This window comes from Tachysurus fulvidraco, chromosome 23, assembly GCF_022655615.1.
Source record: "Tachysurus fulvidraco isolate hzauxx_2018 chromosome 23, HZAU_PFXX_2.0, whole genome shotgun sequence".
Taxonomy (NCBI): Eukaryota; Metazoa; Chordata; class Actinopteri; order Siluriformes; family Bagridae; genus Tachysurus; species Tachysurus fulvidraco.
The window spans coordinates 11,931,108-11,956,667 of NC_062540.1; the positions used below are offsets into that span (position 1 = coordinate 11,931,108).

Consider the following 25,560-nt stretch of genomic DNA (forward strand, 5'->3'; position numbering starts at 1 on the left):
ATTCTTATAAGACTCTTACAAGATTCTTACAAGTCATAAACATGCAATGAAGTATGCAAAATGTTCCCAGTGAGAAAAACATACAAAAGCAATATATGGTCATAAAATGCAATAAATTGTAATATGATGTGCAGTAGTATGTTGAATGTCAGCACTTCTGTCAGTAAAGAACAAAAAGCTGAGGCTGCAGTGGGCACAGACTCACCAAACTGTTAAAGACTGGAAAAATGTAGCCTGGTCTAATGCATCTCAATATCTGCCGAGGTACAACAGAATTTGTCGTGAATCCATGGCCCCAACCTGCCTTGTGTCAACAGTCCAGGCTCCTGAAGGTGGTGTAATGGTGTGGGGAATGTGTTATTGACACATTGATTAATATCAATCATCACTTAAGTGCTACGGCCTATTTGAGTATTGTTGCTGACCCTTCATCCCTTCCACAATTTACCATCTTCTAATGGCTACTTCCAGCATGATAATGCAAAAAAAAAAAAATCTCAAACTGGTTTTATCAACATGACAACCAGTGCAGTATTTTTCAGTACCTTCCCAGTCAGTGAATATATTTGGAAACATTATATACATACATATATACACACACACACACACATACATTATATATATATATATATATATATATATATATATATATATATATATATATATATATATATATATATATATATAGTGTGTGTATATGTATATATATATATATATATATATATATAGATATATATATATATATATATATATATATATATATATATATGTAAATTACTGCTACGGCTTTGTTTGTTGAATTTCAAATTGGCACTGTGTTTTTGTAGCTAATTTGTAGTTTGTAGGGTTTACTTTGCAAAATTTGTCAGATAAATTACTGGTTTCACATGGACTGGGTTTTAATGAAACTTTGATTTTGTGTGACTAAACGATTTTAAAGGGTGATTAGTCTTGAAACTGAGCAGTAATTCCAAATCTTAAAAAAAGATTTTTTTTTCTCAACCCATCCTCCAAAAAAATCTGATATTTTCAATCCTTTTTCAAAAATGTCCTATCAGAAAATATTGGAATTCAAATACTTGTATCAAAAGATGAGACGATCAATCAGATTTTCAACTTTCATTTCCTGATATTTTTATATAGATCAAGTAATCAACTTGGAACATGGCACTGCTGGGGTCAGATCACCCACTTTTTAGGTGAGATAAAGTTTAGGCACTGATAGCAGTAAAGTAAATAAGCCCTGAATGATTCATCTTCTATAAGTTTTTTCAATTGACATTTGCAGCTGTTTGAGCTCTCAAGTAACCAACAAATAAAATGTGTAATGCTGCCTTGAATCACTCTCATACAGACAAAAACAACATTCTTTTCAAGAAACATTTTTTCTGATTACTCAGAATTAGTTGATCCCATACAAAAGGCAATATTATTCATAAAATGAAAACACATGCGGTCTCCCTGCTTAAGATAAATTTATGAAACAGAACAGTATATACTCCAAACCTACAAAATTGTAAGACTACAAAAAAAAAAAAAAAAAAAAAAAAAAGGCAAAACAAGTTATCTCTGCAGGGTGAAAATTCTACTGCTGCCACAGTCCCAACCAAAAGGAAAAGCTGCCCTCTGTTGGCCAGACAGCAAAGGTATGTGAGGCTCAATAGCCTCAAGAAAATACCATACTGTATCTGTAATCAGGCATTCCTTTGAAATGCATTAAACAGAAGTATAAATAAAGGAATCTAAGGGTAATTTACTCAGCACAACTTGTTCGATACAACCTTGTTTAATAGAACATTTGTACAACCAAGAATGTAAAAAACAAAGCAAACAAAAGCAGCTAAAATGAAGAGTGATTCACTTTTTTCTTTTTTAAAAAAATATTGTCTGAGTTTTGACCCCTGTTCACAAACTATTTTGAAAATTAGAACACAAACAAAAAAATAAAAAACATTGAAAAAACAAACAAAAAAAACATCAAAAGGCAATTACATTTCTTGGCGATATAAATATAGTGGTCTGAACAAGGTTTCAAACAACTTATTAAAGAAGAGCGTTTGAGAGGAGACACAATCCTGGTCATGATCTGATTTGTTGATCTAATTGTACAAAACCAATTTATTTTCCTTAAATTTAATGTGCTCTTCATGTTGAATATATACATTCTGTATGGCAGTAGTCTGTTAATACTGACTGCTTCCGACATTTTATTAAGTGTAGCCAACATTTAGTAAGTGTAGTCGGAGTAGTAATCCTTTGGAGGCCCATAGCCCCGGTTACAGTGCGTTCCTCCCCACATTGACCCCCTGCCTGGTCTGGATCTCATGGGCATGGGGGGCATTCCTCTCCCTCTGAATCCTCCTCGCCTTATGTCCATAGGCCCTGGCATGGGCCCCCGGGGGCCAAACATGCGGTTCCCGCTGTGTGAGACTGGCCCATGTGGCCCTCCTCTGCACACAGGGCGCATTGTGGCTCCAGGACGAGGAAGGAGCCCTCTGGGGTTGCTATGCATGCCCCCTCCAGTCATGCCACGAGAGGGTGCCATGCCACCTCTGAGGCTCTCTGTACAAGAGTTTACTGATGTCCTAATACCCTGACTGCTGGGCATCATACTGCCCGGCATGCTACTTGTCTCAATCCCTCCGTCCTGGAATTGCACAGAGGAAGGCGGTGTGCCAGATATGCTTCCATCAACTTTAATGTTAAGAGTCAAATCTTCAACAGGCCCTATACATAATCCTTCATTTGAAGCTGCACCATCATTCTTTGCGAAAGATGCCGGGCTCCCCCCCAGTACATAGTTGTTCTGTGCCCCTGTTGGGGCTGCCCAGTTATACACAGGTGGCACAGGGGGTGTGGGTATGGGACCAGGGAATACAGGAGCATCTGGGTAGCTGGGCAAAGTGCAAGGTACAGAGGAGGAGGAAGATAAAGACAAGACAGTAGGTTCCATGGCTGTAGTCTGTGTATCTTGAGAGACAGGCAAAAACGTCTGACTGTCATTGATAAAAGAATGAGTTTGAGCCTGAGGCAAGGGCTGAGGGCAGGACAGCACATCCGGATCCATGTCCACTTTGCTGCAGGGGGTTTGGGACATGCCCGGGGGAGCAGTGTTAACAGATGGATTTACACATGAGGAGTTAGGGTTAGCCTGATTAGCAGGCAGGGAGAGGGGGACAGTGTTGGCAAGGGTCACAATCATGCTGCTCACTTGGCTGTAGTCCTGTCCTTGAGAGGTCGAGCATGCAGGTGAAGAATACGCAGAGCTCATGTGATAGCCAGAAGAACTGGAATAGTTGCTCCATTGTGCTGAGTTGGGATACAAGTAGCTCTGATGAGGGTTCACACCAAACCCAACCAAGTTGTCTTCCCCCTCAACCATGGAGGTTGCAGCCTGCTTAGAAGCTTTGTACTGTGTTATGGCTGCCTTGAGAATGCTGTAATCCACAGGACAAGAGGACAGAGGTTCTGTGCTATGTGGGTCAGAGAGAGGGGGCAGAATGTCCTCACTCATGGGTTGAAGAGGTAGTGTGTTCTGCTTCTCCGCTGCCCTGTTCTCTGATTGCAAGGTTGCATCCTCATCTGAGTCTAGGGACATGTCCTCCTCATCCATGCACGCATCTGGCTCTGCTGAAGAACAATTGCAATCTTAGTTACATAGCAATTAAATGTGAACATAATAAACACATTAGTTTCAGAGGACTGAGATTACAATCAAGGCCAATTATAGGCTTGAAGAAAGATAAACCTTAGAGGAGTTTAACTTGTAACTTATTTCAGCATAGATCAGAAAAGCTGTGATTATTTCAGCCTTTATCAAATCTGAAGTGCAACTGACTGAGATATTATGGGTCTTTTTACATCTGGTCACTTCATGTGTTTTCTCTGATCCGATAGATATCTGATTTGTTAAAACTGTTACATTAGGCCACATAAATGCGTCTTGGCGAATCGGATATCAATCCGATCTTTCTATTCCCGCCCAAAATGCAAATCATGCATTTTACCTCATTTCCGGGGTAATTGAAATGGAACACATTTTGGTGTGTGCGGTTTTCAGAATGCAATCAAAAAGAAGACGGAAAAACTTGTTACGACGGTTATGCTACAAAAAACAGCATTTACTGTTTGCTGCATTTTCGCTGTCGGCAAAGTGCATTTTAAGACCCAACGAGACACCTGGGTGAAAATAACTTGTGAGTGACGTACTTCCTTTTTGGAGGAGTATAGCGCTGACGTATGTGGCTTGAACAACCACGTTCATTTACACCTGTCCAGTTTCATCTGAAATGCATCCCAGACCACCTCCTGAAGTGGTCTGAATGATCGTATTTATATACATGCATTTAGACCTGGTCTTTTTATGATCGGATAGCTATCCGATCATAGAACTAATGAAGTGACCAGGTGTAAAAAGCCCCTATGATACTCTAGCGGGACAAAAGAAAAAATAAAGGAAAGACATAAGACATCGAGTAAGCACGCTAGATCTGCTTCAGAAAATAATAAAGCCATTAAACCATTCAACACTGCTGAACGAAGTGCCACATATGTCACAAACAACATTCCGTGGTTGTTACCTGAAGCCGGGACAATGGGCTGGGTGGAGTCTTCAGCTCGAGTCCTGCTTATCAGGCTCTCAAAGTCTGTCATTATCTCATTCAAGCTAGCAATGATGATCCCATTACTGTTGTATTTGGACATGTCAATGGACCTATCTGTTAGAAAAAAAAAAAGGAACAAATAGTTCGAATTAATCAAAACCTAAATTATGTTACTAAAGAAGTCGTCAGATACTAATCAATTTAATAAAGTTAATAAGTAAAACTTAGAGTAATAAACAGACATGGGGTAAATAAATAAGATTCCATCACTGCGAGTGTTCATGCATGTACCTGTGAGGAAGATGATGTGTCGGAGCTGTGTATGCTGAGCCTGTAACTTCACTAGACAGTCCAGATCTGGAGCTTGTCGTGATGGAGCGTCACACTCATGGTAAGGCAAGAACTCCACCAGGTGCTTCTTTTGATAAGCTGTCAGCAGATTTAGCAGATCCATAGCTTCACTGTTTGACCTGTGAGCATAGAAAGAGAATTAGTCAGAAATCATCTGTGAACTTCTACAAATGAGAGGTTGCACTCTAAGTATTTTCAGGTCATATTAATAAAACGGGTCATTAAAAAGATGTATAACCAAACAAGCAACAAAATCGCATAATTCACATAGAGGTAAATGATACCTCCATAATAATATTAGTGTAGTAATGCAAGGTGTTCGTCTGCTGTGCTGAAGGCACTGACCTGCTAAGCTCCTTCAGCTTCTTCTGAGTTTTACAGTGCACCTTCCACTTCCATGGCATGTTCTGTCCCTCCAATAACTGCAGGAATGCCTGTAGTTTCTCTGCAACACCAACATGCAACCATTAAGGCACAGGCCAAAAACTGAAATTTGAGAGTTAAACTGAAAGTAATTTTTAACATGATGTACATAAAAAAATTTAGACAAAAGCAGACGTTCAGAAGCAGACAAAGCAAAACAACCCATTATCAATATTCAATTGAAATGGAAGTAGTAGAAACCTTTAAGTTTACTTAGGCTTTGACCCTTTCCAATCCATTGAAGGTCTTTATAGCCCTCTTTATCCAGTGTTAAGTACTTACCTAAACTAATGAAGTCTGGGTTCAGGATGAGCTCGTCTGATACGATTAAGCCTCCAGACATAAAAAGTTCATTGTAAGTGCGATTTTTCACATCATCGAGGCTGTCCACACCAGCAAAATACACTGTAGTCAGCTTCTTTAGTGAAACCAATTCAGGAATCTAAAAGAGCATTTAAAAATATTTAGAAACAAATGCTTCCAGAATAAAAAAGGGATAATATCATATACAGAAAAAAAATACCTTTTGAACATGAGAAGCAATGTCTTCATTCTGAATGATGACCATGAATTTCTGCTGACAGTTGTTTTCCAGATAGGTCAAAGGATTGCACTCAATGTTTCCAAGGTTCTCTAAGTAACTCTGTGATGAATTGAGACAGAACATATATCTGAGGATCTATCTACAACAAATTAAATCTAAAATGTCAGAGAACAGTTAGTGTCAAGACTCCTACCTTAATCTCAGTGTAAAGTTCATTTTCCTCTTCTTCCCCACGCTGAATGTAAAATCTAACTGCATTCATTTGCATGATTTCCATCAGTGTGCACAGCACATCTGGCTTGATCTGGCCCATCATGTCACTTCCTGGTGCGCTTGCCTGGGCAGGTTCAGGCGGTACTTCGGGTATTAGTGGGAGACCAGTGTTTACTGCAGGCATACATTTAGGACTGTCTGCAACACTGGGAACCTTTGTATCTATCTTTTTCCCTGGGTGAGATTTTCTGGTAGGGGACGCATGTTTCTTGGGAGCAGGAGGAGGTGAAGTAAGGGTAGGAGTTGGTGTCGGGGTTAAAACAGATGTTTGTGGCTTGCTGGCTGCCTTGTGTAAAGACTCCTGTGGTTTAGCTGACTGTTTGGAAGGGATAACTGTAGCAGTAGTAACTGTAGGAGGCACAGTAAGTGCAGCTGAAAGATCAGCAACAGGTGGAGGAGGAAGAGGAGCAAGAGCAAGTTGAACTGTATCGTTTTGAGCAACAGGGTATAAAGAAGCAGCAGGTGAACTGATCATGTGGTTCATCTTTTCACATAGCGTGCTGATGTAACCCTGTACCGGCAGAGGTGAGATGTATTTCGAAACATATGGAGAGAAGGTGGTCTCCAAACTGCTGGAAGTTTCCTTATGCCAAGGCAGTGTGGGCTGGGAAACATAAAATATTTGCTGCCTTTCCATTAGCTCCTGGATGCCTGTACAGAGAGACTGAAACTCCTGGTCTAGGATGGAGTCTAGTGTTTGCCCTGTTGCTGGTATTGTTCTGTCCTTCACTGACGTACCTGATGGCCCTGGATCAACCGCAGTAACTGGGACTGTGGCCAGAAAGAAAAAACTGATTAACTAAAGCAAATACAAAAAGAAATCCAAAAAGAAATCAGCACACTAGAAAATCAGAGTCTGCTTTCAAGCAGACTATCTGGACCACAAAAAATAAATTAATCCATTAATTAAAATGATTCAAATATAAATGACACAAAACCCTTGACATGCTATGAGAAATGTAATATATATATATATATATATATATATATATATATATATATATATATATATATATATATATATATATATATATTTTGTGTTACTAACACCTTTAACAAAAGATAAACCTTTCACAAACATTTTGATCTGCAAAAATGTGCAAAATGTTCTATAAATAAAAGAAAGTCAGTCAGTCTATCTGTAACACAAGATTGGAAAATATGTGGAATAAAACACAAAGACAGTATAACTGCAACCAATTTTTCAAACAATTTTACGCACAAAGACATGTTATGCTATTCAAACTCTTGTAATTATACTTTCAAGTCAGAATGTAAATATTCAACAAATATAAATAGAATTGCCATATGTATGTCAAAAATAGTTTATAATGACTAGCCTTAATGTTTGAGAGACTGTTTATACGTTTGTGCAAGTGTTGCAGTACTTCACCTTCACAGTAATCATGGTATAATAAAGTAGAAGGGGAATATGTACCAGTTGAGGATGTTCTCCACTGTAAGCGATTATGACTAGCTTCAGCAGGTAGCTGCACCTGTTGCTCAAAGCCGGAGGACGGACTGCACAAGTCCATACTGCCAGTAGTGCAAGTCATCTGATCCTACACAACACAAATACAGTCAATGGTCTTATTGATTACGATGATTGTTCACGAAGAAAAACAAAACATTGCATATACAGGACGTGCTGAATGTTGAATAGAAGATACACTGCAACACAAACATTGATTCATTATTAATTTTCTGTCAACACTTTAGGGTTGAAGTGGTGACAAACATGCAGCCATGTTAGGCATGTTTTATATATATATATATATTATATACACACACATATTTTTTTTTTTTTTTTTTTATATATATATATATATATATATATATATATATATATATATATATATATATATATATATACACACACACACACACACACACGTGTATACATGTACGTATATATATATATATATATATATATATATATATATATATATATATATATATATATATAGAGAGAGAGAGAGAGAGAGAAAATTAGTAAATAATTTTTAATAAAATAATTATTAGCATAAGACATGTATTACAAAAGTGTCTATTTAAAACTGAACAGTTTTAGATGACTGATTTTCACAGAATTACAGTAATGGGCTTAAATGTTTATCACAATTTACAAACAGCAAAAAATAAAAATCATGGTAGAGTGCTATGCAAAATGAATTCAAACCTCCAGATAATCGAGTGAGACCTGCTCATCCTCTGTGTGTCTGGTTCGCAAGTTGCGCTCATAGTGGGCAGCGGGTTCTGCTGGCTCACATGTCTGCTCAGGTACCAGGCTCTCCTGGAGTTGCGTGGGCAGCATAAGATGTGCAGCAGTGGCAGAAGCAGCAGCAGCAGCAGCAGTGCTGTGAGACACCTTCTTCAGAGCAGTGATAAAGAATTTAAGCAGAGTCTGCGTATCCTGTATGGGTGTGGTGTGGCTAACATGCTCACGCAGGTCTGTGTCACACATCCCCATGCCGTCCATCATGTCTGACAAAGACATGGATGTTTCACCCTGAGGAACTGCAAGATGCAAGAGAAAGAAAGAAAACACAAGTTTAAATTGCGTATCTAGGACAAGCAGGTGCTCCACAAGCTGTGCAACATGCCATTTTGATCAGTAGCTCCACTCCTTTGTGCTTCTGCCCTTCCTGAATCACAGGGAGTAACAGAGGTGTATGCATTAAAATAGTTCTTTTAACAGTAAACCTACAATCTTCTTGTGACTTCATTTCTAATATCCAGCATTAGTTACACTCTATGTTGTTAGAGCTGTTGAAAGAGGCTTAAATTAAGAAAAATCATTTTTTTTTATAATTTTTTTTTTTACATACCATACAAATAACAATACTAGCTTAACATTAGCTACAAGGAAACCAAAAACGAGTTTATGGATGGGTCTTTGTGATTTTCTTTTATAAGCTACACATGCAAAATGTAGCAAGACAGCTAAAACAACTAAAACACTAAGTATGTCAAAGTATGTCAAAGCACAGTTACTCTCTCTCTTAGTCAAGATATGAAATCTCACCTCTCCCTTGCTCTCCATTGCTCAAGACTTCGGTCTTTAGGTACTTGCTGACACCAGCTGAGAGGTCACCCTCAGGCCTCCGCTTGTGCCCAGCAGGTTCCCAGTCCTCAGTGCGCTCCTGCACGCCTCCATCCTCCTTGCCCAATGAACGCTTGTGCAGTTGGATCAGTTTCAGCAGCTTCTCCATTTTCTCTTTGTCATACTCGCCCTGGGGCTTCTGAACACTACCACCATTAGACTGAGCCAGTCCGGTCCTTGTGCTGCCTGAGCCACTCCAGTCAGACACAGGACTATATTCGTCAACCATGGCAGGTCCAGTGTCCTCTATATCCTGCTGCAGGCATGTTATGGCCAGTTGAAAGTTTGCAGGTGCATGGACATATGTATTTAGCAATGAGTCCATGCTCTTGGGCCGTTGAGGTGGGTATTGCCCAGGTCGTTCATCCGAGCTTGACCGGTACTCGGGTACAGAGTATGACCGTCCTGAACCATGCTCCCTCAAACTCAAATAGTCCAGAACTTGGCTTTTCACTGCACTCGCCAGATCTTTAGGTGGACTGGAGCGCAGTTTAAAGAAAGCGTGGTGCAAGGCAGGAGCAAAGGTCTGTAGGTGATCAGTGTTTGGGTCTTTGGGCTCTAATGGAACCAGAGAGTCCACGCGTAGGCCAGCATGCTTGGCCACTATAGAAGGCATGCAAGAGAACACAAGAGTAGTCAACAATAATATGGGCCAATCAAATACGTAAAACATCTCTAAATGATATCTGTGGAGGATCATACTCACTTAACCTGCCTGTAATTCTGGACTCTTGAAAAACAAAAAGTGCCTGTAGACCTCTATCGCTTCTCCCTCGCTTTTCTACATTTCAGAGAAAGAAAAGGAGAATGACGTTGCATGGTATAATAAACAACAACAACAACAAAATTAGGTGTGTCAACAGGAATATGCACCATGAGTGTACCGTTAGAACTTTGCAGATGAGATGATGACAAGAGGAAAAGAAAGCCTCTTTCTGCCAGTGGCTTCACAAGAACCTGAATGAAAACACAGAAGAAGAATTACAAACTCAGCCAGAGTTAACCAATTTTTCACCAGTAAAGCCATTATTACAATGAAGGAAAATATGGAAGGTAGAAAAGGAAGCAAGGACTTTCCTCCATCTATTTGAATCCAGCTACAGAACATGAAACATTGCATGAGTGTTGTTTGAACTATAAGAAACACTAAAACAAACATATATAATGCTATTAATACTACTAATATTTCTGCTACTATCAATACCAATAATACTACTACTTCAGGATATTTTTTGTAGTAATTAAATACAAAAGTAAGTACATGAATATTAAAAAAAAAAATAAACTCACCATTTTCTCTTTCTCCATTTTGTGTAACAGGCCAGACAGACAGTTTCCCTGCTTGCTCTTAGCTATGACATCAAACAGGCTGCAGTACATCCCACATTTCATTACTTCCATAAAAAACAGAAATAAATAATAGAAGTCATTACATAACAATGACACACAAACCATACATATTGCATGAGAACAAAATCAGCTTGTAATACTGTTTCTCAAAATATTCCATTATGATTATAGGAATAACAATTATATGAATTTATTTATTTACTTATCTACCTTCACAACAGTTATATTATTCATTTACCCTCTTGTGTTCCACTATATGCATCCCATGACAGCAGTGTAGAAGGAATTTTCCGCTTCACTTGATCAAGGTGCATTGCCATATTTATGTCAATTTTGTCAGGACTGAAAAGGAGGCAAAAGCATAACACAAGGTCTGTTCAAATATATAACAGAGAAATTAACATCAACTAATTGAACTGTATTATATGATGTTATGAGTTTCATTTGTCTCTCCACTTACAGAAAATAAAAATGTACCATATGTTATTCACATAGGGTATCACTTACAGTTTGAGGGGTAAAAGGGGGAGTTTGGGCGACCGGATGCACACGTGATACAGCTCTTCTCCCCTGTTTACTAATGAGCCACTCCACACTGTATATCTGCGCCATCCTGCAAACACAAGATACCAGTCAGCATGTCTAACATTGCTAAAATATTGAATAAAGAAGGTGGATGCAGTCATAAACAACTTTTCTTAAAAGTAAGAAAAAATTTCTATGAAGAAAGAAATCACAGACAATTCAGTTTGACTGCTTACCTCTATGTCCTTCAGACACAACACTGCTTAATCTACAAAAGAGTAAATTAAATTATTTAAAATAATTTCAATTATTTAAAATTTTAATTATTCAATTACAAAAAAATCCTAGAAATTGATGAACACAGCATGAATTAATTAAAATAGCTAGAGCCACAACTGTCATTTTTATATGAAACTAAAACAATACGAAATAGCTAATCCCCATAAAGGGGAAATGTCCTGGAAATCGGCACACTAATTTGTAGATTTTAGTACAAACACAAAAAAGATTCTGTACCTGTGAGCAGCCGTAGCCGACTCTTTGCCTTTATACTTAAAGGACACCACAGCATAGGGACACACGTGTCTGGGCCGTGACCTCAGCTCTTCAAACGCAAACTCATAAAAGTATTGCTGCAGATGTCATGGGGAGAAAAAACTAAATTAAGCCCAGCTATAACATATGCAGCAATAATTCACATAAATCCTGAGTTATGATATAGTTACATAAATAACCCATGCACAATACCTGAGTGAGCTCAAAAGCCCTGTATGACAATAATGAGGTGACTTTGCTGGCATTTTTGTGCACGTGACAATCAAATTTAGGTGTAGGTTCCAGATTACTCTTGGGTGTATTTTCAAATAAGCTTTTTAATCTACCCTGCAAAACAAAACAACTGATCATGAACCAGATGAAAACAAACCAACAAAAAACATTTACATTAAATTCTATAAATGGAATATAAATCAATGAAATATTACCTTCATAACTTTAAATATGATTATGTCCCCAGAAGCACCTGCTTCAAACGGATTCATTTGCAGCAAATCTGAGTATTTTGAAAGGTAAACCCCTAAGACAGAAAAGAGAAAACAATAATTTTAGTACTAAAACATATGGCATATTTGCAGTACTCTACATGTACTTAGACAAATATTAAATAATTATTTAAATACTATTTTCCATGTGACCTCTGTCTGAATTTCCATAGCAGGAAAAAAAATTAAATGGGCCTAGATTTATTAATTCTTCTGCATTTTTCATGCTAAAATACTTTGGTGAGACCAGACCAAGGGATCACAGTTAGAAGCACTCACAATTTGTTTACTTGCATGTAGTATGCTAACAAACTACAGCCATAATACCCTTGACCAGCACATACAATCAAAGAAAGTTTATACTTTAAGTAGAGGGAAAGCCTTATAACAACTTACAACATGGGTATGATTTATTATTTGCAAACAAGGTAGCATGAAGCAAATAAACACAACTGTGTGTAAGATCTAACGTTACCTTTATTGGGATTTCCCAAATTGTTAATACGTGCATGTCCCACTGAAAGGCCCTTTTCACACACCCAGCGAGTCTGCAACAAGAAGCACAACTGTTACTCATTTTTTCACACCACTGAATACAGGCTCAAAATCCCAACACAGTTATTTACCAAATCTAACAATTAATTCCACACTTTTAGCTCATTCAGTGGTGTTAAATGCTTGAAACACAGCTCTTTCTCTTAAAACTAATCTTAGAGACATATTCAAGAAGGAGTAATGACAGCTTGATTAAAATATAGTTACCTCAGTTTAAGTGTAAAAAATGCATGACTTGAGAGATACATTAACTGCTTGTCTCACCTTTTTTGCATCAGGCAGCAGAAAAGCATAGGAGTCAGTAAGCTCAGTGTCTGTCCGCCCAGCTTGCTTAAGTTCCCTTTTCTTTTCTACATACTGGACAAATTAAATGGATTTAAATGAATTGATTAAAAAGGTATTAGAAACGAGTTCAGCTAAAAGATAATCGGTAACGTCGACCATAACTGGAACAGAAGTCACAACTTGGCCTCTCTTAAACTGTACTTAATTTAGCCTGTGACATCATGAACTGAAACTGGCAGGAGTATAAGAGGTCTGCTCACAAACATATTACATTACAAAATGCCCCAATGAGAAATCCAGCAACAATCAAGCTGTTATTTTTAATCACTGTACGACAATCAACACAGACCTTTAAATATCTTCATAATAAAAAAAAATGCACAGCTGATTATTTATGATCACTAATAAAAATTTGACAGTGTGCCAGTGTAAGTGAAGAAAAAAGAAAGCTATTCCTAATACTAAGCTTACCTCTTTCTCCAGGAGCTCATTGTGAACGAGACACGCTTTAGTGTAGGTGAAAGCTCCTCGAGATGATGCATCCAGGTATGAGGAAGACAGTAGTTTGAAAAGTTCCTCAAACTCCCACGATTCTGGCACCAAATGCTGAAGTAGTCCTGTAGTTACAGAAAGGAGAAAAATAACACAAGAGTACGTCATATAACAATGTGACGCTATCTGCCTTCAGGACAGAGAGTACAAGAACACCGATTACATTAAGATGAAAAAGTTGACAACATAAAACATTCCAACCCGTAGATGTAAGAGTCTTATAATTGGTGTAAGTAAAATGTTAAAAAAAAGATTTTGTGAAACACCAACACGTATTTGTACAGTAAAAACGTAATGTTTATGAAGCTAGAAACCGCTAATGCCTGTAAAAACAACCAGCACATCTCAGTCATGCCAACTTAAGGCTAACATCAACATTAGCAACTCAAAAGGTAACTGACGTGACATGACAATTATAGTTCCTGTCTGAAAACTGGCTTGGGATTAGTTTTTATTGCAATAGAACTTGACTAGTTCTTGTGTGAATGATATCTATCCGTATTGCACTGTGAGCAATGCCAGTGCTGAATGACGAGTGTCAGAAGTGAACTCTGTGGTGACACCGATGTTGTCTTAACTACCGATGGAGCTGTTTGGCTAGCACCCATTTAGCAACTTAGCACGGCCAGGCTTAAATTACGACAGAGAAGCAACACAATGTAGGACAAACAAAAACTGCACACAAGTGCGAAGCAGTTTCTCTGATGCTTCCCGTCTTGTATTGAAGTATTTGCTAGTTAGCTAGCAAAACGTCTGCTAAGTTACATCTGCCTGTGCTGGATTCATGGCTGAAATTAACGGCTAATTACATCGATGCAAAACAAACAAGCACTTGTGCACGTGTAGTAAAGCAGAGAGACACTAACTAGGCCAACTAAACAAACCCGTCAGTTTTACTACGGTTAGCAGACATACACAACAGACTATGAAGCCAGTGAAGAGGACACAACCTTTGCGCTCCTTGATCTTCCGTGGGATTTGGAAAGTCTTCCTCGACCACTCCTCGGATGACCTGTGCAGCGCCGACGGTGAAGTGTTGCAGTTCTTCAAATCTGACAGCCCACTCCTCCGCCGCTCACAAGCATCTTGTTCAGACATTTGCTCGTCTTCGCATCCAGCTTGATCGCCATTTTGCTTGGATGTAGTCGTGGTAGAGGCTGACAATTGTTCCTGGCTCTCGCTGCCGTCCAGACACAGGTCGCTGGTTTTGATGCCATCCCGGTCGTATTTTCTGTCTTCGTTCAGATTACAGGCCATTTTGGCCACAGATCACTTCGTCGACTGGCGATGAAGTTTGTTTCAGCGCCGCTTCACGGAGTAATTCTCCTTCTCAACCAGCCTCCGCCATTATGCCTCTGACGTGCGGCTTCCCTGCGCTGCGAAACTCTGGCGTCACTCTGTTTACAAGTAGCCCAGCGCCACCTAAAGGCCAAAAACCAATCACACAGTATGTAACCATGATGCTTAAAGTGTGGTAAGGGGAACTCCAGGCAAGCATCCGTAAATAAAAGTCATTAAAAATAAACAAAAAATAGATAAAGTTACAGATGATGAAAATTACAACTAATAATTACAATTATTTATTTATTTATTTGTTTGTTTGTTTATAACTGAGTTTCAATAGTTTTTAGCTTTTTAAATTTGAGTGGTTTTAATAAAAACAACTACATAAATCTCAGGAATAAAAACTGTATGGCTCTAATAGATAGGAAAAATAAATCTGTTCTTTTACAATTAAAGGGATGTCTGGATATAAAACGTTAGAGAACACGTCTATGCAATATTTACACCAAATTTAAACCTGTTGTTTTATCAGGAACTTTATCCTGGCAGCAGTGGGTTCACTGGATGAACACAGGAAGAAGCTGTCCACTGTCTTCCTTTTCTGTGAGCTTGTCCAAGATGCTGAACTGAACTGAACTGGATGACTCTAAACTCTGCCTTTTTGGACAATTCAAGACAAAGAGTATTAGAACAACGTGCTTTGGTTGTAAGCTTAGCATGCATATATTGGTAGCCAGAGTGGTTAAACTTGAGGTTTCTCCACAAGTATATATTTAACAATTTTGTAAACTGATTGATTTCCTATGAACCTGCTCTTTGAGTTTACTTCCAGTGAACCTTCTACTTTGTTTAATCGCAGCCATCTTCACATCAAACCAGCTGTTAATCTGTTATGTAAACCGATGGGATAATGGTCATCACTGGTCTGCAGTCTGTATGATATGCCCCTACTGTGACATCCCACTATATGAGGAATGTCTTCACATTTTCACTCCCAGTTGTTTGAGTGTGACTTTTAATCATATAAAAATGAGAATAGTGAAATAAGCTGTTTCTCATCAAAACTTTCCACTGTCTTCATGACTGTGTTTTCTGCCATGTCATGAGCAACTTCTCAAACTGAAAAGCCTGACCTTACATTAAAAGGTCTTTACTAAACTAAAACATTGAGTTGATCAGTATGCAAAACAGCTATGCTCCTTAGGTTTGAAGGCTACATAAAAAAACTTTTAAAATGACAACACTAACTGTATTAAGAAAATAGTGCTGTGTGTCAAGAGAGTAAATAATTAAACATACTTTCCAGTTAAATGTGGCTTGATCTGTAAATATTTATATGTAATATTAAACTTTAGCCTATGAAAGAGTTGTAGAAAGGTCTCAAAGGTTTCACTTGGTGAAGCTAAATAAGATTTGAATGATTTATATAAAAGTAAGGAATCTAGACAAGATTTGTAGACAAGAAACCAATCCAACACAAACATTCCTAGTGCTCTTTTAATATTGCCTTGAATAAATAAGTAACATTGGTGTTTGAATGAAAAATGGAATAAACTTGGGCTGTCTGTAGACTGCTGTTAAAAATATATTACATTTTGCAAAATTTTACCATGATGAAGAAATAATCCAGAACCTATATTAAAAACAACCAAATGATATCGAATAAGCAATACATTGTGGGATATGGCAACACGTGGCATGACAAAAAAATAATAAAGACAGTGAAAATCTGTCTTATTCCAGCTGTGCCATAGTTCCTTTGTTGTATATATCATACTCTTTGAACTGAATATAGTCCTTTAGAGTGTTTGGCAGAGGCAAAAAGCTGATAAAAATTGGAGCCCTAAGGCGCAGACGGCCGAGACACTCGCGGATCTTAAGACGGCATAAATGCTTCAGGCTTCGAGTGTTTTCTGTAAAGAAAGCAAAAATATTACTGCATTATTGAGCTTACTTAAAACTTCCTTGACATCTTTTTTTAATTAATTTAAAAATAATTATAGAATTTTAGTTGATAGGTATAGTTTTATGTATAATATTATGCATGGTATATTCAAGTTTTTCATCACACACCTTGAATCTTACATATTTCTGACCACTGTTTCTGCTCTGCCAGGACACTCTTGAGTTTGGAGCAGAAAGTGACATGGTCAACATAATCCAGCAAGATTCTTACCACCTGGCCTGTAAAGTGTTTGAGCCACGACACCGTTATCACTTCACAGAACTGCAGAGAGAAATATTGTGTTAGTAGTTGCTCATTGGTGTGTGCAGGTTTTTATATATATAATGACAAAGGGGCAAAAGAAACACCACTAAGAAATAGCACTACTAAATTATGTATAGGACAAAGCCACATTTATAGAACATTTGTCATGAATGTGTTTCTTGGTTCCCAAGACATAGTCATATGACCATGCTACCTTCACGGACGTTCTGCAATGTAATTCCTAATATTTAAAGCAGATATAATTATTTTATATAAGTTTGCTTTTAATTGCATAGTGTAGTCTCAACAGAGGTGTGATTGGAATATGGGTGTAAAGGTTAAGGTAAGCTATGCACACAAATATGTTACAGAACTTAACACAAACAGTGTGTGAATGACAACATAGCAAATTAAGGACTGTGTCTGCTATTTACATGGAATAGCAAGTTTGTTTTTGGTGCAGAATTCAACAATGAAATTGCATTCAGTCGTAATTAAAAATGCTATTAAATATCCTAACTTGATCATTGTCAGTAAAGAGTTAAACACGTGACTTTGATGTGACAAGACAAATACACTGATCGGGCATAACATTAAAACCACGGATAGATGAATTACATTGATTATCTTGCTACAGCAGCACTTGTCAAGGGAATGGGATATATTAGGCAGAAATAAAACAGTAGTATGCAGGAAAAATGCAAGTTGTAAGAATTTGAGAAATCGACTCTGACAAAGTCTAAATTGTAACAGCTAGATTATTGGGTTTAGAGCATCTCCAAAAAAAAAAAAAAAAAAAGACCAGAAAGCACACCCTACTACCATAAGTGATCAAATTCTTTGCCCATCAAAATCCATCAAATATGCTATCGTTTTAGAGAATGGGTAGTTAGTGTGTCCCAACCCTCCTCCCTTTCCCCCACACTTTAAGACCACTCTGTCCCTATACTTCATAGTTAAATTCAGAAGAAAAGGCACTGAATTTGACATCAATCTAAAAACTGGTGTCTTACCACTACATCTCGTATCACAGAAACACTCCAGCCCTCGTAGCCGACAGGGACGTGAGATCCCTGGCCATATGGACAGTCAAAACAGCGCTGTACATCATAGCCATGGTTTAGCAGCATCCGGAGCATCACCTCATCCTTCAGAGCATATTGCAGGGCAGAGGGAAAGTGTGTTGTATTTACACGTGAGTAGTAGTTCACATTTGCTCCATAGCGCAGCAGAGTGTTGATCAGTTCATAGTTGCCCAGGCGCATGGCTACTTGCAGACAGTTGACAGGGTCCTGGTTTGGCATAGCACCAGCCTTCAGTAGCAACCTTGCTGACTGCACGTCACTGTTTGACACAGCAAAATAAAGTGCTGATCTGCGCTCATCCTCGTAGTTCCTCCGCACTCGTGGATGGAGCATAAAGTTGGGGTCAAACCCAGAGTTCAAGAGAAGCTCAAGGCATTGAGCATGTCCACCTGCAGCAGCTGAATGTAGTGGGCTCATACCACTCTCTTTAATAGCCTCTTTTTTAGTCACTGGGACCAGCTGTTCTAATGCTCTGTAATGATGGGAGAGGATCGAGAGCAAAGCATCTTAAACAGACATTTATTAATACACTATATAGCCAAAAGTATGTAAACACCTGACCATCACACCCAAATTTGAGACTTTCTCAAGCTGTTGCCACAAAGTAAGAAGCATACAGTTGTCTAGAATGTCTCTGATTTTTGTATGCCATTTAAATTTTTCTTTACTGGAATTAAGAGGCCCAATCATGTTCCAGCACGACTTTGACCCTGTGCACAAAGCGAGCTCAATAAAGCCATGATTAGGTAAGGGTGTTATATAAGAACTCAAGTGGAATACACAAAGGAGCACAATGAATAGAAAGCCTGAAGAGTGGAGGTAATTATCAGGACTAAATCTGTAATGGGATGTTCAATAAGCACATTATTGGGAAAGGTTGGTAAAGTGTCTGTACACATAGTGTACCTTCAGAGTGGATAGGTGCATGTACTGTAATAGGGAATGATATTGGAATATTATATGACCATTCATGATATTTAAATTGTTTAAATTCTTGTTCTTATTACCTATTAACTGTAAGAAGGCTACACTATGGGTCAGGACAATTATGAGCATTCATATGCTCTTCCTGATAGTGTTCGGGGCTCAGACACACTTTCCCAGTTTAAATGTAGATTAAAAACTCATCTCTTCAGTCAGGCGTACACATAATACATCCCATAATATCATGCACCAGTACATCAGACCAGCACATTTTTATGAACGGCAGATATGTTGATCCCTTTCCACTGCTTTTCTCTTTGTACCCATCCCGAGGCATCTAGACACTGTACCAGCTCCCATCGTCCTTTGTGGGACGAAGCCTTTGGACATCCACTGAGCCGAGGCCGACTCTAAGAATCCTGAGACATCTCCAGTTAGACTCTGTGGTGCTCAGAAGATCAGAAGTCCTTGAACCTCACACCAATACAACATTTGTTTGACTGTATATTACAATCACACCCCCAGTGTCACCCATATGAGGATGGGTTCCCCCTTGAGTCCGGTTCCTCTCAAGGTTTCTTCCTTTACCAATTTAAGGGAGTTTTTCCTTGCCACTGCTGCCTGAGTCATCTCAGACTTGCTCATAGGGGAATAAATACATACACACTGTGAACTATATACATCTAATAATAATCTAGAATTTTTATTCTGTTAATTCTTATCTTTTATTATTCGTTATTTCCTTTATCATTAATTATGTTTACCTTCTGCTCTATGTTTATGTTCTGTAAAGCTGCTTTGAGACAATGTCTATTGTAAAAAGCGCTATACAAATAAACTTGAATTGAATTGAATTGAATTGAATCATATAAGAGACCATTTTTCACTCACAGCAGATGGCCACGATAAGCAGCACGATGAATGGGCAGATGGCCTGTGTGTGTGGGAGTGTTGGGGTCAGCTCCGTACTCCAAGAGCACTGCGATTATATCAGGGTTTCCAGATGCTGCAGCTTCAAACAGCACTGATACAGACTCTACAGGGTGAAGCTTTGGCCATATGCTGGCCCCTAAGAATGAGAGTGGGAAAAAAAGGAAAAATTCAGGTATCACAGAGGAGCCTTCACTTATCATTCACATACAAAATAAGCCAATATAAACAATGCTGCAAAGTACATGAATACTTTACTAATTTGTGCCCAATTAGTGTGCATATAAACACCACTGATCACCATGGGATAGAAAAAAATTTCAACACAGCACATTAAGCATGGCATGTTTTCAAACTCTGAGCTAAACAGTTGTGTTACATGCCTCAGTTGAGCACTCAGAGATGATTCATTTCTCTCTCACACAACTTCTCAGCTGCTTAATTGGTTGTCACATTACTTCCACAACAGAAAAAAAAGGAGGAAATACCCATTGTTTATGCTCAAGGACCTTCTGGTGTCATATGATGTAATTCAATATTAACTGAAATGACAGGAATTACCCCTTAAACAACTATATTTCAAAACACAATTTAAATGACCTTTTTGTAGTAGGATTTCCACAACATTCAAATGCCCAGCCTGTATTGCGAGTGCTAAAGGTGTATGTTCTGTGGCATCATAGGCATCAGGGTCAGCACCAGCCTGAAGAAGCTGGTACACACAGTCCTCTAGGCCTAACAGGGATGCTTCATGCAGAGCAGTTCTCTGAAGGTTGCCTTTTTGGTCCACTGTAGCATTGTAACGCAGAAGAAGAGAGGCCAAATCGTAATGATTGTTCTTTATGGCTGTTCAGAGACACAAAACACATGCTGATTTATATGACCCACATCATCTCAATAATAAAGCACATTTGCTGATACTCAATTGGAAAGCTATTTATCTTAAACTATTACTAGATTATGCTTTTATGCTGTACATAAAAACTTGACTCAAATGTCCTGGAACTGCTACTGAAAACAAAGTTGCTTTAAACTATATAGCCAACCTAAATACAATAGCTTCCAGTGTCTTTACTACTAAAGAGAATAGTTATGGCACACCCCCAACTAATGCGGTGTCCTCATCCTCATTCTGACAGTCAGGGCTGCAGCCATTCTGGAGCAAGAAAGTAGCATTCTCTCTGAGACCATTCACAACGGCAAGAAACAGAGGAGTCTCTCCTTTCAGTGTACGGGACTCACTTGCCCCCTTGGAAGATACTGATAATGCAATTATTTAATTAAATTATTCAATTAACAGCTTTAGACATTTTGGTCCTGTAAATGGAGGCTTCTGGACAAAAACACACAGACCTGAAAAAGTGATTTCCAGAATTGTCCTTTTTTGCTGGACTGCTGCTTGATGCAGAGGTAGCCATCCCCTGTTGTCTGCCATGGACATTGCTGCCTTGTGCTGCACAAGCATCTGCAAGGCATCTTCATTTCCTGTGATCATATGCATGAAAAGTACATAGGAGGACATATAGTCTAGATTATTTACAGTATCAGTATTATCAGTGCTAATGAACTAGTAACAATACTATCACACAGAATCATCAAGCTGGAAAAAAACAGTTGTAATTTGTTTGTACAAGCAATTACACAAATCCTGAAAAACCTCTATATTTCGAAAAATGCTATTATCCTTCTCATGCTCCTGAGTGTGTGTATATATATGCATAAGAAAGCTAATTAAGGTAAACCTTCTTCAGATTCAAATCATATAATATGCAAAATATTTACTGCATTTTAGTATACATTTTGGGTTGTCAAGGTTAAATTATGCTTCACAGATCTAACTTGTGCTTCACAGATCTAAACATAGCCTTCTGCTTTTACAAGACAATATCCATGATGCTTTTTTATCCCTCTCAATATTTTGGCCATTTCTGGTGCTATGACTCTGTTGGTCATGCTGCAAAATAATGTGGCATTTTATTCTCATAGAGAGAGTCAAGCGTCTTACTAGTCATTTAGTGCTTTCCACTCTGTGAGCTTTGTGTCCGTTATGAAAGCTAAGTCAGCACTGTCATGCCCATGCCTACAGGTAATTGCTTATATGCAATACAGTATACACACATTAATATAAAGAAAATCAGCAGTTCCACAAAACATGACTTACACAAGCTCTTACTCACAACATTGCAAAAAGAAATGGTGCATGAAGCCCAACACAAGTAAATCAGACCTTACCTGCACATATGGCTGTAAAGATTTCTTCATGGTCAATGTATTCTAATTTAGGATCACTATTAAAAACCACAAGTGATTATATTTCTTTACTCAAGTATGCAAGTAGATTATGTCTTGGAGGATGTTATGTGGAGTCTTACCTGTTAGTTTTATCTTTGCACTTGCCATATTCCAACAGACTCTGCTCAATCATGTATTGCATTGCTTCATCTTCATCCCACTCTTCTTCACCATAAAGGCCTTCCATATTACACACTTAATTCAATGAAACCACAAAAGCCAAATGGAACTTATTGGAACCTCAAGAAGTGGCAAGGTGTGCGTCATAAACTGTTGTTTGTTATAAATGGGATATGGTTAGGTTCGGTTTCACTACAAGTATTGTCTGTACAGCTACAGTAGTCATAGTAATTAGATCATAGCAAAACAATTCATAAGTGTGGTATTGTGTAATAATAGCTGTAATAATCATTAGGGGTCATGCAACAAGCTTTATACAATTAACTCAAATACAGTATATGCGGTATAAGAATTACTGGCAAACAAGCAAAAGCTCTAAGTTCCTCTGTAAAGTAGAACCTGTTTATCTTCAACTCAGGAAGAAATGTTGGTTACTGGCTTTTGAATTTTGAACTGTAGTAGCTTATAAACATGCAACACTCCATGCTCATGCAGTACTCCACTGATCTCTGAAAACCTTCCTGGAAGAATAATGTTTTTACATATACAGATTCAGATGCAAATGTTTCCTTTACCTTTCGGCAATGGACACTGCTGTTATGTGTTGCACTTATAACCTCAGAGTGTTTCAGGCTCGCTGCACACACAGCTATTTATATCCTGACACAGTTAAAAATATAAAATCATGGGACTAGTCCAGCCAACCCCTCTCTGACATGGATCACACCCGACCCTCAGCTTGGCCATCCAGCCGAGGTATAAGATATCAAGGCTGGCAACCAGAAAGCCAGTAAACATTTGCATACTATGTTCTATGTGTACTACTGTATATGTAGTTTGCCAAACAAAGGATGTAGTTTTGCTTGATGTGGCACTTTAATCTTTAATATACATTTTATTATAAATTAATATTTTAAGAACAAAAAATCAGTCGAGAACAAAGATCTGATTACTGCATTCAGGAAATCATTTAATACAATTATTACAAAAAGTTAATGATGTTTATTTTTTTATTAAATCAGTAACTGCATAGTCAGTTCAAAATGTATGTCATTAATTGTCAAGCTGGCAGAGCATAGCCACCCCTCTCTTAATCCAGTGCTGTGGGCGCAGGATTGTGAGCAGCGTCATGGAGATGACAAAGTTAGTAGAGTGGCCTGTGGTGGACAAAGTTCCCTTACGCTCACTCGTTTTATAGAGAGGACACACATAAATGTTCTCTTGATGCACCATATCTCTCTTATCCGCTAGAATATGAAAATTAGAAGACAATAAATAAATTTATGAGCTGTCATATCAAAATACTGTAACATCACCTGTATCAGCTATATTCTTGTTAGAACATTCTGGTGTTCACTCACTTGGCTTTATCCATATAATGGGCATTGAGTCAAACAGGATTTTGGGGTACTGTTCAGCTAAGACACCACTGCATGTGAAGAAGATAAGCCTCAAAATATATTTCATTTAAAAGTAAAATATATGTTTGATGTATAATTTGTTCTCAAATAAACCAACCTTTTTCTGTCCCATCGGGCTCCATCGAGGAAAAGGCCATGAGTGTAAACTCCATCTTCAGGGCAGGTGTCTGAGGTATCAAATGGCATAACCTGCATAAAACAGTCAGGGGAAGATCAAAATAAACTAAAATGCTTTGTAAAATGTCATCCAAAACTTTTTGATGACAGAGTATAAACGTGTATGAGCTATCTTGCAGTAGATACCTCATAATCGAAAACAAGTAGGTCAATGGGGATAGAATATTTTCTGGCATAGTTCTGCATGGCTCCTGTCAGGAAAGCTTGAGTAAAGAAGAAACCAGAAAGCCAGAAAACATTTGGCTTGGTTGTTTCATACCAGTCCTAAAAAATGCATATCAATCCAATCATTAGAGACAGTAAATCAGTCAATACATTATGAAAATATTTTGACAGACAAGCTCGGCAATTTGTATCACATGAGTATATTAGTTGAATTAGTTGTATAAATTAGTTTCATGAACATTTTCTGAAAATACATATGCACTAACCTGCAGAAATTTAAGCCTAGCAAGTAAGTCTGTGACGTAGCTGCCCAGGGGCTTCAGGCTGGGATAGGAGCGCTTTGCCCATTTCTCTGGCACTTTTCCTACAAGCAGGCTGCTTGCTATAGCCTCCAGCTCGGCATCCATTACAACGAGCCCCTTAATGGCCTTGAGCAAGTTCTGCAGGCTCACAATAATTGTTTTGCACAAGCTGAGGAAAAAAGGGATGTACAATATAATTAACATGATTTACAAAATAGTCAAAATCAAAAACAAACTTGTAAACATTTAGATTACAATTAAAATTACACATTTGAAGACAACATTTGAGCACTTACTTATTATATCGTTCCATTTCCTGAACAAGCACTGTGTTCATGCTCTCTTCGTACTGCACTGGGAATTTGGAAAGGGCGGCCTCGATGTTAAAGTTTTCTGGAAGCTAAATATATAAATAGCAAAATATTTAAATAAAATGCTCTGTTTTACATAGTACACAGTATTACTATTCCATAGTATAGGTGATAGTAGGTAGGTACTTTAGACAGGATGTCACTGGCAATATCCAGCAGGTTGTTGTCACCCCCAGAACTTCCTCCTCCCTTTGAACCACCTCCCTGAGTCAGGATCAGGGAGTCAAACAGGAGTTTGGTTTGCTGCAGGTCTTTAGAGATGTCTACATTCTCATGCATACCAAACACCTCTGGATACTGGGTAATTGGCAGATTCTGCAAATATACAAAATCCTTTAACTTAACATATCTGTTGCGGTTTAGAAAAAAATGATGTATGAATTGGTTGATCTGTGTATATGTTGTTATTCCTAATTATCTTCACCCTGATAAACTCCACATATTCACTATGAATACACTTTGGAGGTGCGTAGTATTTTCCGCTAGGAGAGAAGCTGTAGCGTTGGTTCTTGATGATGTCCTTATTGTAGAAGTCAGCCAAAATGGTCAGGAGTAGGCGGCGGTCCCAGTCATCTGTTACCCGACCACCATAGTTACATTCTCCAGTCAGATATGTGATAGCATCAAAAGGAACCTCCTCATACTCATTCACAAAGAGCTAAAAAAAATGGATAC

General features: G+C 38.2%; 3 protein-coding genes and 1 long non-coding RNA gene across 6 annotated transcripts in view; 1 reads left to right on the forward strand and 3 right to left on the reverse strand.

The window, feature by feature from the left end:
• Positions 1 to 1,770: 1,770 nt before the first annotated feature.
• tasorb (transcription activation suppressor b) lies at positions 1,771 to 15,001 on the reverse strand. Of its 3 annotated transcripts, none has more exons than XM_047806890.1 (23): positions 14,556 to 15,001; positions 13,525 to 13,670; positions 13,033 to 13,125; positions 12,689 to 12,761; positions 12,157 to 12,248; positions 11,921 to 12,055; positions 11,690 to 11,805; positions 11,410 to 11,441; positions 11,156 to 11,261; positions 10,887 to 10,990; positions 10,589 to 10,692; positions 10,183 to 10,255; positions 10,005 to 10,079; positions 9,221 to 9,901; positions 8,375 to 8,712; positions 7,634 to 7,757; positions 6,116 to 6,966; positions 5,902 to 6,021; positions 5,661 to 5,820; positions 5,301 to 5,400; positions 4,896 to 5,074; positions 4,581 to 4,718; positions 1,771 to 3,627 (listed from the first exon to the last, which is right to left on the reverse strand). In XM_047806890.1, the coding sequence occupies exons 1-23, from the start codon at positions 14,860 to 14,862 to the stop codon at positions 2,228 to 2,230; spliced, it is 5,547 nt and encodes a 1,848-aa protein (XP_047662846.1). In that variant the 5' UTR covers positions 14,863 to 15,001; the 3' UTR covers positions 1,771 to 2,227. The 3 variants fall into 3 exon arrangements, with proteins under 3 accessions (XP_047662846.1, XP_027026249.2, XP_047662847.1); XM_027170448.2 differs by having other exon boundaries at positions 1,771 to 3,630; XM_047806891.1 differs by lacking the exon at positions 14,556 to 15,001 and having other exon boundaries at positions 1,771 to 3,630; positions 12,689 to 12,763; positions 13,034 to 13,125; positions 13,525 to 13,664.
• On the forward strand, positions 14,911 to 15,958 carry LOC113658194. The gene is made up of 2 exons (XR_003444335.2): positions 14,911 to 15,052; positions 15,422 to 15,958. It is a non-coding gene; the product is annotated as an uncharacterized LOC113658194 (long non-coding RNA).
• A 406-nt stretch (positions 15,959 to 16,364) lies between these two features.
• asb14b (ankyrin repeat and SOCS box containing 14b) lies at positions 16,365 to 23,228 on the reverse strand. The gene is made up of 10 exons (XM_047806892.1): positions 23,025 to 23,228; positions 22,410 to 22,524; positions 22,270 to 22,325; positions 21,391 to 21,522; positions 21,139 to 21,297; positions 20,638 to 20,883; positions 19,999 to 20,176; positions 18,112 to 18,655; positions 16,963 to 17,116; positions 16,365 to 16,802 (listed from the first exon to the last, which is right to left on the reverse strand). The coding sequence occupies exons 2-10, from the start codon at positions 22,514 to 22,516 to the stop codon at positions 16,624 to 16,626; spliced, it is 1,755 nt and encodes a 584-aa protein (XP_047662848.1). The 5' UTR covers positions 22,517 to 22,524; positions 23,025 to 23,228; the 3' UTR covers positions 16,365 to 16,623.
• A 167-nt stretch (positions 23,229 to 23,395) lies between these two features.
• dnah12 (dynein, axonemal, heavy chain 12) overlaps positions 23,396 to 25,560 on the reverse strand; it is a 28,318-nt gene continuing 26,153 nt past the window's right edge. The window contains exons 67-74 of the mRNA XM_027170570.2: positions 25,310 to 25,543; positions 25,012 to 25,200; positions 24,811 to 24,914; positions 24,479 to 24,683; positions 24,174 to 24,311; positions 23,968 to 24,059; positions 23,811 to 23,878; positions 23,396 to 23,696 (exon numbers count right to left, since the gene is read on the reverse strand). Of these exons, the coding sequence (XP_027026371.2) occupies positions 23,503 to 23,696; positions 23,811 to 23,878; positions 23,968 to 24,059; positions 24,174 to 24,311; positions 24,479 to 24,683; positions 24,811 to 24,914; positions 25,012 to 25,200; positions 25,310 to 25,543 (1,224 nt within the window). The 3' untranslated portion in view covers positions 23,396 to 23,502. The remainder of the gene's footprint in view (positions 23,697 to 23,810; positions 23,879 to 23,967; positions 24,060 to 24,173; positions 24,312 to 24,478; positions 24,684 to 24,810; positions 24,915 to 25,011; positions 25,201 to 25,309; positions 25,544 to 25,560) is intronic.